At 46.4% G+C, this 11,247-nt stretch overlaps 1 protein-coding gene across 1 annotated transcript; it reads left to right on the forward strand.

Annotated features, from left to right (window-relative positions):
* The first annotated feature begins 3,240 nt into the window (after positions 1-3,240).
* Positions 3,241-11,008, forward strand: MYL2 (myosin light chain 2). The gene is made up of 7 exons (XM_036929484.2): positions 3,241-3,370; positions 4,638-4,727; positions 6,886-6,961; positions 8,074-8,178; positions 8,830-8,908; positions 8,994-9,042; positions 10,666-11,008. Exons 1-7 carry the CDS (start codon positions 3,368-3,370, stop codon positions 10,762-10,764), a joined length of 501 nt encoding a protein of 166 aa, XP_036785379.1. The 5' UTR covers positions 3,241-3,367; the 3' UTR covers positions 10,765-11,008.
* The last annotated feature ends 239 nt before the right edge of the window (positions 11,009-11,247 follow it).

Genomic DNA, 11,247 nt, shown 5'->3' on the forward strand with positions numbered 1-11,247 from the left:
TTTGGCTGCATGGAACTGAGGTCTGGTTGCTGGGCACATCTCAGAGGCAGAAGAAAGGGAGGGTGTCTCAGGCCCTGTGGGCCGGGGGTTCATAAGCAAGATGTCTTAGGCACTCCAGCCTTGAGGACAGAAAAGCCCTAGCTCACCCACTCTGCTCCTCCCACCAAAGCACTCCTGAGATTGACACTGAAATGTACCCCTGAAAGTCTACATAGACCAAACCGCAAGTCTTCCCAGATTCTCCTTGTCCCAGGGCTCTGGAGAGCTCCCCAGTGGCGACCCAACCCATTGGCAAGGGGCGCCTCTTGGTCTCCAGTTCTCCCAGCACAGCCCAAGGCCTAACCCACAGCCTGTGGCCCTAAGTCTCTGCAGCCACATGTCTCCATGCCCTGTTCAGGCCACCACGTTCCCAGAATTCCCCTGACACTTACTTAATCTCATTCACTTAATCTTCCCAACAGCCTTATGAGAACTGTTTTGTACTATGTGTACTATTATGATCTCCATTTTCCAGGTGAGCAAACTGAGGCCTGAGAAGTTTAGGGACTTCTTTGAGACCCCCACACACACCTCTAGCTCCTGAGCTGGAACTCTCTCCCAGCAGCCCCCACAAAGGCCCAGTTGAATAAAATATGTCCTCAGAGGGCCTAACCATACAGGTGCCCTTCACAGGTACACTGGTGCACCCCACCAACCTCCGGAGGCCCTGGGCCCATCCTAGCCCCTGAGCCCAGGGCTCCTCACCCCCACTGTGCATTCTGTACATCCGCTGTAGCTGCAGCAACCTTTCTGCTTTGCCATTTATAGTTACTGACCGCTTGCAAAAACGTTTTAACGAAAATCCATGGTGTGCCTATTAGCTAGGGAAACATTTATTCTGTGTTTTCAGAAGATCTTGGACAAAAAAGCTCTTCTTGACCTGTCTGTGCATACATGCATGTGTGTATGAGTGGGCACGGGTGTGTGCGTGTGTATCATAGACCTCTGTATATGTGCGAGCACATGTGTGTGTTCTCACCTGTGTGTGTGTGCAAGCACAAGTGTGCATGTATGTGTGTGCATGGGTGCATGTGCCCACTCAAATGTGTGTGCACACATGCCTGTGCACACACAGGAGAAGACTATTAGTATTAAAGATTAGTGTTATTAAAGGTTCTGTTAGAAAAGGCTCCTAGGTAATTCTAACCAATGTATGACTGGAAAGAGGAAAACAACTTGTTTTTTATCATTACAGCAAATGGCTCTTAGGTTTGTGCCCCCCAAACTGAACTTCTTTCTACCTGAGAAGGGGAATGAGTGACAACTGCCCTTACTGAGGGTCTGCCTGGGCCTCATCTACTTTCACCCTCTGGAAAACCTCAAAAGGAAGGTCTTTCTATCTTTTTACATGCTCAGAGTGATGATGTCACTTGCACACCCCTCCACTGCCTCAAACCTCCAAGGTCAAAGGGAAATGTTCTAACAATCCCTATTCAGACCTTTGGCAAGGACAGTGGAGTTTGCATTACTTGTTTATTAGTTTGTTCATTCCTAGGGCCAAGGATCTTCTTTAGCAGCATCCGTGGAAGACTCTAACACATCAAAGCAACCAAGAACATATCTGTGGATTGATTTGATTGATAGGGTCTCCTTCTAGGTTGGCGCTTGCTGGCCTTGCTCCCAAATCAGGATGTCCCTAGGCAGGGGCAGCCCCAGAGGCTGGTTAGACAAAGGGTCCTGCTTGGGACTCTTGAATGACCCCCTTGCTTCTGGAATGAAATCCCAAGTCCATACCGTATGATCTGCCTGCCCACTTTGCTGGCTTCACCCTGAGCCCCTCACTCACTCAGCAACAGCCACACAGGTCCTTCTGCTCCTCAAAGACTCCTAGTTCATCCTCCTCTGAGGCTTTTGCTGTCCCTACTGCCAGGAGCCTGCTCCCCCAGCCTCTGCTCAGAAAGGACTCCTGGGCCCATGTGAGGTATCCCCCCCTGTCACAACCGTGTCCCTCTATTTCATCCCTATGTAATACTTGTTACTACCTGAACTATCTGTGCCATGAGGGCAGGGAGTGTGTCACTTGGTGGTGGTCTCCCCTGCAATACTGTGCCTGGCACACAGTATGGACCCAAAAAGGGGAAGAATGCTGGCCTGGCCATCGGATCTGAGTCCATACCACTGGAGACGGTCAAGGGAATGTTCTCCTTCTTAGAGGTATGAACTCTGGAGCCCAGCACCCACAGCCACTACATAAAATCACGACTTGATTACAAGCCCTCACTTGATTACAAGTTCTCACTCTGTGGTCCCCAAGACTGCCTGTGAGGCCACATGAGGAAAGTCACCCTGGGAAAGAGTAATAACTGTCCTGCCTCAAGTTCTGAACATGCTGCCTTCTCCCAGGCCCTGTAAGAGCCCCAACTGGGGAGGTAAATGGGCCTTGGACCCACTCCCAGCTCCACCACTGTGTGACCCTGGGGAAGCTCACTTTGCCTTTCAACGTGTTTCCTCATCTGTGAAATGGGGACATGGAGGATAAGGTAGTCCCAACCCCATGGGGTGGTTGAAAAAAATAAATATGAGCATGAGATATCTGTATAGGGTTCCTGGCACATAACAAACATATGGTAAGTGAGAGTATTTCTTTAATTAACAAATAAATGTTGAGCAGCTGCTTTGTGCCAGTCATGAGCTAGGAGCTGGGGGAGACTGATGAGGGAAGTGAAGGGAACCTGCCCTCCCGAGCTGACTGTCCCCTGACACTGAGCAAAATAAGTAAGTGAACCACATCGTGTGCTAAGAAGTGATAAATGCTGTGAGGAAAAACAAAGCAGACAGGCCTCTGCAGGACAGGGGGTGGATGGCTATTTTAAACAGGATGGTGGGGTCTCACTGAGGAAGTGACCTCTGAACAAAAATCTGAAGGAGTTGAGGGAGGGAGCCCCACAGATGTCTGATGTAAAAGCATTTCAGGTATAGGGAACTGCAGGTGCAAAGGCCCTGGGGTGGGACCCCAATAATATTAGGGAATTTGAACAGTCCCTGCCTCCCACCATTTTCCTTCTCAAAATTGACAAGCACAAATGTCATGTTAGCACTGCAGAAAGCATGCACATCTCTCCCTGTGACCCAGGCGCCTGTCTCTTTAACCTTGAATGTCTTTTTGGGTCTCATGTGTCACCAGGTGGTGAGTGAGCTGCCCCTACTTCAGAAGAATGGCATGGGGTGGGGGAGCCTTAGGTGGTGTCTGCCTTACCTATTACTGCCAAAAGTGGTCATGGGGTTATTTTTAAACATGGGGGAGGAAGTATTTATTGTTCCTGGGCTGAGGTGAACTGGGCAGCCTGTGGGATTCTTCCAGGGAAGCAGTGCTGTGTCCTTCTCCACCATGGTGAGTAGCGATGCCTCCTCGAGGTGAGTGAGGTGGGGTGGGCAAGAGGTGGATGCCACATGCAAGCAAAGAACCAAAGGGGTGGGTAGAAAGGCAGCTTTCCAGGGCCCCAGCCGCTGGTGGAGAAAGCTCTGTTGGCCGTGTGCGCACAGAGGAACTCCAATCAATGCCCCGATAAGCCACAAATAACAGCAGCTCCCGGGGACTCGCAAAAACAAAATAAGAGAGTTGGCTTTTTTACGGCTTGTCTACTGACCTCTTGAGGAATCAATAACTCCCAGGGCTTGCAAAATGGGATTGAATGCTTTTAAGGATCAAATTGTAATTGTTTTCTCTTGTTCAGGCAGCTGGGAAAAAGAATCTTTTTGTTTTCACCTTTTGAACTTGCAAATTTAAAGCCTTTCTCCCTGTGTTGTTTGGTTAGGTGTCCCCCTCCCAAAGCAGGAAGCCCCCAAATCAGGGTCGGGGCAGGAGAATGGTTGGGGGCACAGACTCTGGAGACACACTGCCCAAGTTCAACTCAGACACACTGCCTTGTTGTGACTGTGCGACCCTGGGCAAGTGACCCAACCTCTCTGAGGCTCAATTGCCTCCCAAGTAAAATGGCACTGGTAATAATAGCACCAGCTTGACAGACACAGGATTAAATGAAATAATGTATGTTTGGTGCTGAAGTGTGTGCTCTATTTAAAGTCAGAGATAAGTGGGGTGGGGAGAAATGTTAACTCGCCTTCTCTGCACTGCTTTCATAGTGTAAGGACAGAACATCTAGAGAGGAGATTTCACTGCCATTTGAATCAAGGGAAAATTTGGGGTGGGTAGCAGTTGGGATTTAACACCCTGAAAAAGTCCTTTATCCTGGCATTCCTCATGGTTTAGTGAGCCTGACTTTTCACCCCTCCAGTCAATTCTCCTTTTGTAAATTACTCAACTTTTTGTGAAATGCGTCAGAACAAAAGCAGCTAGAACCCACTGGGGCTGACCCAGATGTGTGGTTTCCATCCCCGGACGCACCTCCACCTCCCCTAGTTTGCAAAGCAGCTGCTCCAAGACCCACAATCCCTGGCAAGCAACCAGAACCAGGGTGCTTTTGAGACACAGGGTTTAGTGCCCTTTTATCTCTCCAGCATCACCGCTTTGAGATGACCGTGGGCACCCTACCCCCAGTTCACACAAGAGCAGCTGAGGCTCACCAGAGATGGGAGCTGACCCGGTTTTCTAATTCACAGCTTCAGACTCTCTTAACTGATGCTCTTTCCCACCACAGCCACCTAAGAAAGCCAAGAAGAGAGCAGATGGCGCCAATTCCAATGTGTTCTCCATGTTTGAACAGACCCAGATCCAGGAGTTTAAGGAGGTGGGTGGAGCCGTTGAATCATCTGCCTGGATGGAGATTCCCACCCATTAGTGAGCACCTTTCCCTCGTCCCATGTTCCCTGCAGGGACCTCCTGATTAGATGTGTTTAGCCTCCAAACAAGTCCAAAGTCTGTCTCAACCTTTTAAAGAAATTTTTAATAACTTTTGCTGATCATCAAAGTAAGGCATATTTCTTGTAGAAAATATAGGAAAAATTTTCGGAAAAGCACAAAGAAGAAATGAATGACCTCCTATTCTACAGCCCAGAGATAATCAGTTAACATTTTGGTATCTACCCTTCAAGTCATTTTTGTTGTATGTATATATATTCATTAAGCAAAGTTACAATCTTCCGTGCATGCTAATATTATCTGCTATTTTCCTTTGAGCAATTCAGCATCAACATTTTCTATCATTTATTTAAATCACTTCCTATGATGTGGATGTTACATTTGTTTAGATTGTTTTACTATTATAAATAATGTATCTTCGCTTGCATCTCTGGTTATTTCCTCAGGGCAAATTCCTAAAAGCAGAACTGCTGGGTCAAAGGAACTTCTAAAAAAGGAACCAAAACCAAGTAGAACCATTGGTCCAAATTGTCCTCCAGAAATGATATACGAAACCCTTCCCTCAACAGGCCCAAAGGGAGAAAATGCCTTTGCCCCACATTTCCATCAATGTGGGTATTAATAGTCTAAAACATTATTTTTGCCAATCTGAGGGATGAAAAGCAGTACCTCTTGGATTTTAAATTTCACAACCCTCAATTGTTGAACACTAGCCAGGTCTGAAACCCTATCACATTCTATGGAAGCGTCTTATTGAGTAAACCTAAGTACCAATTAGGCAAAATTAAGCCACTGCGCACAGGCCTAGGAGGTAGACTTTGAATCAGTTTTCCAGCAGTGGTGATGGCTCACACTTAGCTCTCTGCACTCCCACCTGGCCCTCCAGAGGAAAATATGCTAAAACTATGCTAAAGAGGCCAGTGTGTTTTATATCAAAGGGCAACCCACTTGGGGCTTCCAAATGGGGATGGACGCTTACACCTTTTGTCCCCACTGACAATTCAAATCACAGGAATACTGTGTCCCACAGGCCACCAGAGAAAATGTAATTCCCAGGATAAAATGTCATATCTGAACTTGAAATAGTCACCTTCCAGGGAGAAGACGACACCATCCCTTCTCCCTCACACTGTCCCAATCTCTGGAATGAGAACAACTGCTGGGAGGCAGGCAGCAGGTGCCAGTTCTTTCAGGAACCAGCTGCAACAAAGAACTCAAAAAACGTATGGCTGATAAGTCATTTGTAAAATACCTGAACATTTATAAAACTCGTGGAGTCTCCCCAGGAGCTAGCTGAGAAAGATTATTGGCCCCATTTTACAGATAACCTGGGCTTGGGAGTAGTGGGAAGGCAGATAAGATCCCAGTTATTCACTTGTTTCTTTTAAATACCAGCCTTCTAGAGATATAATTCACATACCATAAATTCACTTTTTAAAAGTAAGTGTACAAGTCAGTGGTTATTTTGTGTGGTCACAAAATTTTGCAAATATCACCACTATCTAATTCAGAACATTTTCATTACCCCCAAAAGAAACCTCATACCCACTCCCCTCTTCCCCCAGCCCCCGACAAGCACTGATCTACTTTCTGGCTCCATGGATTTGCCTATTCTGGACATTTCATAGAAATGGAATCATATACCATGTGGCCTTTGCCACAGCATCATGTTTCAGGGCTCATCCATATTGTAGTACATATCAGAATTTCCTTCCTTTCTATTGCTGAATAATAGTACACTGTACGGATAAACCATGTTTTGTTTATCCATCTATCAGCTGATGGACATGTGGGGTGTTTCCAGTTTTTGGCTATTATGAATGAAGCTGCTATGGACATTCATCTACAGGTTTTGGTGTGGACAGATGCTTTCAGTTCTCTTGGGCAGATACCTAGCAGTGGAATTGTTAGATCATAAGGTAATTCTACACCTAACATTTGAGGAACTGCCAGGTTTAAATCTTTGACTGATGTCCTTCAATGCTCCTTGAATCTCAGAATCCCATTTCTCTCAGCCCATTGCCCAACCTCCTATGCTCCTCCCCCCAGTTTCTCCTTGGCTGACCAGTCAACCACCCCCTTCACAGGCCTTCACCATCATGGACCAGAACAGGGATGGCTTCATAGACAAGAATGATCTGAGAGACACCTTTGCTGCTCTTGGTATGTCCCCCTTCTAGGTTCATAGGAGGGTCTCCTTATCCCACCCCCAAGAGGCACAGGAGGTAGGACCATCAGAAAGTTCAAGAGCTTGTCATTTTCCAAAGAAATAGCTAAATCACAATTGGCCTTTAAGACAAATTTCAGAAGATAAGAAAGAAGAGTTTAGCCTAAGAGTGTCTTCATATTATCTCTTATTTTTCTTTTAAAATAACTTTTTTTGTGTGTGATTTTTGAATACTATGCCAGCACACAATAGAACACTTGAAAGGTGCATAAATGTGCAAAGGAGAAAACATTACCCAACAAGCCACATTCCACTGTTAACATTTCAAGCCTCTAAGTCTTTTCTAGGTATCTGTTTTTTGTGGTTCAAATAAAAAAAAATGGACTCATTCTATTTTTGGACTCAACTTTTAAAATTTAACATCTCAAGAGTGTAAACATGACTGCATGGAGCTTTTTCAAAATACACATGTCCAACCTGCCACCACTCACCCTTCCACTCCCACCTGCAGAACTTCGGGTCACCATGAACAGCTGTGCAGGTTATACACTGCACAATTATACGCAGTACGATTCATGTTTGCAGCAACTATAGATTTTTATATTTAAAACATAAATTATCTTAAGAAGGGGTGACTTTTTCTAATTTTCACAAAGATACTATATGGACTTATGGGCTAGAGCAGATATATCAGAACCTCCAAGGCTGTGTGGGTAACAGCAGGTATAATTTGAAAAAGTTCCCTCAGGTGATTCTGATTGATCTCTCCCATCTCCAACTGAAAAGGGCTAATTTATAATATAAGCATTGCCCACTTGAGTAAAAAATTAAAATATTTGTTTAAAATGTTCCAGGTTTTGAAAACCCTACTATAAAAATGACTAACACCTCCCCATATCAGACCCTTGGATTGTTTCCAGCTGTCTGGCTGTTATAAATAACACCGTCAAGAACATCTTCTCACATGAATCTTTGGCCCTGTCCACTCTGTCTCTTGATCGTTCCTCCACTAGATTCCCTGAAGTGGAATTACAAGGGCAAATGGCAGTGTCCTGATAGCTGTTTCTGTCTCAGCTTGGAGGCCCTGAGTGTGTGTTTCCTGCCCTAGGCCGTGTGAATGTGAAAAATGAGGAAATTGATGAAATGCTCAAGGAAGCTCCAGGTCCAATTAACTTTACTGTGTTCCTAACCATGTTTGGAGAGAAACTGAAGGGTAAGCTTATATGTATGTCTGTGCATCTGTTTCTGTGTGTGCATATTTGTGTATGTATGTCTGTACTTATGCATCTGTGTGTGTGTCTGTGTGTGTCTGTGCCTGTCTTTACATGTCTTCATCTTTGGGCATGAATAAAAGCATCAGGAGAGCAGATAGGGGTTGGCAGGAAATGAAGGCAGACTAACACTGCGGGGAGAAAAAGAATAAAAAACCGCAGTGAACATGGCTCCGAGGCTTACCCTGAGTCAGACCTTACACTAAGCACTTTATATGTATCACATCACTTAATGGCATCTAGGAGGCAGGCTCCATTCTTATCCCAGCCTGCAGATGGGAAATGAGGCTCAGAGATGGACGATCACTTGCTGGCAGACTCATATTTAGCAAGTGCTGGAGGCAGGATTCAAATCCTAGCCTTTCTAACTCTAAATCCATGTTTGCCTTTGGGGGTGCTCAGAAATAACTGGATTCTCAGCCCTCTCTTTCAAAATACCAAAAGACTCAGTACTTGAAGGAAGGCAGGGTCTTTCCTCCAGGTGAAACAGCATTGCTCGGGCCCCACCACCTTGTAGGGACTTGGACCTGGCCTCCCAGCACACTGTGGGTTCCCAGCCACCCACAGCATTTCATCTCTGTTTTCTGTTTCAGGGGCAGACCCCGAGGAGACCATTCTCAATGCGTTCAAAGTGTTTGACCCTGAAGGCAAAGGGGTGCTCAAGGCTGATTAGTGAGTGGGATTTGTGGGGAGGACATGAGGGGCCTGCTTCCCATACACACACCTGGTGCCAACACCTGCTCTTCTCTCTCTGCAGCGTTCGGGAGATGCTGACCACACAGGCGGAGAGGTTTTCCAAGGAGGAGGTAACAGGGCCCTTTGGACATTCTCTGCACCCCAACAACTGGTGTCACCTTCTGGGGACTCCATCCTCCTCTTTTCTTAAACACCACTGACCCCACACTGAGAGAGAACCTGCTATTGTTTACTGAGCTGAGCCCTTATCTCATTTCATTCTCTCAGTCACCCTATGAGGTGGGCCCTAGTATCACTGCCATTTTATCGGTGAGAAAACTGAGGCCCAGAGAAGTTGTCTAAAAGGACAATGGTGGGGCTGGGGGACAATGGTGGGACTGGGGGACATGGATTCAAACCCAGGTCTGTCCACAGGGCTTCCTTCCTCGCAAAGCATGGAGCCCTGGTTAGAGCATCAGTTTCCTGATGGAATAAGGGTGGCATACAGGCTACTATGTACTGTTATTATAGGTTGTACACTGCACAATTCTCCTGGATATATTGCACATTCTCATAATATATATTGTAGAGTATGTACTTGTTGCAATATTTTCCAGCAGATGGCAGTAAAATGTCTTGTTACAATTTTTTAAAAATCAGTATGTATGACATTTTCTAGCAGGTGACAGTAATGTGCCTGGAGGAAGGGCAGTTTTGCTAATTTACTAAAGGTCTTGTATGAACAAGAAACAGTCCTGTCAGTATTACTAACAAAACTTTCATGAGTCTTTTTAAAATAGCTCCTTCTCAGGCCTGATTCCAACGAGTTCCACATTTCACTAAAAACTTTATTTAGATCACTCTACCCGCAAAACCTCAAGCAGTTAAAAGAGGCTGCCTTCCTCTCCCACCAGCTTTGTGACTTTGGACAACCTCCTTAACTTCAGCGTGCCTCAATTTCCTCACCTGAAAAGTGGGGATAATAATAGACCCTATCTCACAGTACACTGTGAGGATTAAATGAGTGAAAATGTGTAAAGTTCTGAGGCATGTGATAAGAGCAACATAAATGGTAGCTGTCATAGCCAATGTTTTTAAAAAAATAACTAGCCAATACTTTTAAAATGTGGAAATTGCATGTTAAAAAAATCGAGATATTTAGTTTCCTTCAAAGGATCAGATTCTCTCAAAGAGTCTTGCCCACATGGGCACACGCAGCTGGCCCTAAGCAGTTGCTCCCTCTTTAGCTGGGCTGTATGTCTCCACTTATCCATAGTCCCACCAGGTTCACTTTGCTCCCTTATGCAACTGGCCCAGTCCCTTTGCACACTTGATCTGAGATCCCTGCTTTATGCCGCCGGGTGGGTTCCTGGGCACATCCCTGCAGGATGGCCCTTGCGGTCAGCACCTGTGGAAGGGCAGGGAAGCAGGAGGGCACAGTGGGAGATACTGACATGCAATTCAGACCCAGAGAATAGCCTGGTCGACACCCCCCACCCCCAGCTAGAACAGCCCTTCTGAGAGGTCCCACGTTGGACCCCACACTGATCAGTTGGCTGTAGGCTGCGCCACCAAGGGGCAGGCAGCTCTCTGCAGCAGCTGGGTGACAAGGCCTTCCTGGAGGGGGTCTAAGTGTCTCTCAGCTGCGCTGCACACAGCCCTCCCTCTCCCTTCCCCTGGTTTCCTGGTGGAATAAGGGTGGCATACAGGCTACTATGTACACATCCTCAGCACGTCTCGCTGTTTCACTGCAGATGGACCAGATGTTCGCCGCCTTCCCTCCTGATGTGACCGGCAACTTGGACTATAAGAATCTGGTGCATATCATCACCCATGGAGAAGAGAAGGATTAAGGGGGGACGCCCACTGCCGGAACCTGGGCTTGTCTTTAGGGAGAGGGTGGTCCCTGCCCTTTGCCCATGTTTCCCAGTAACACAGCTGTCCCTGCCCCTGGCCTGTGAGCTGTGTGGCCGCCTCTTTTATCCAAGGTCATCTTCTCTGCAGCCCGAGTAGCTTACAGATACTATGTGGCCACACATCCTGCAGATGGAAATTCATCCAGAGGCTATGTTCAAATAAACAGGAGGTTGTACAATTTGCTCATGGTATTTCTCTGACAGAAGTGCCTTTAGTAAGGACGGTCCTTTGCTAGTTCCCACAAAGGCAGCATATGAGTGGGTGATGGCCCTGCTGTCATTATTACGCATCTTAGTGACTCCTTATTTAAAGCAGACCTCTGCAGCCACTTCAGGCTATTTCTATCAAGAGCCACATTTTACAGGCATGATAACTAGAGAACCACAGCCCTTTCTTCCAAAGTGCTCAAGCATTTGTAG

This window comes from Manis pentadactyla, chromosome 14 (assembly GCF_030020395.1).
Source record: "Manis pentadactyla isolate mManPen7 chromosome 14, mManPen7.hap1, whole genome shotgun sequence".
Taxonomy (NCBI): Eukaryota; Metazoa; Chordata; class Mammalia; order Pholidota; family Manidae; genus Manis; species Manis pentadactyla.

Excerpts from the sequence above, each read along its gene's own strand:
- MYL2 (XM_036929484.2), top strand. Across the intron at positions 4,728-6,885 it reads AGATCCAGGAGTTTAAGGAG|GCCTTCACCATCATGGACCA; the intron begins GTGGGTGGAGCC and ends CCCCCTTCACAG. Across the intron at positions 6,962-8,073 it reads AGACACCTTTGCTGCTCTTG|GCCGTGTGAATGTGAAAAAT; the intron begins GTATGTCCCCCT and ends TTCCTGCCCTAG.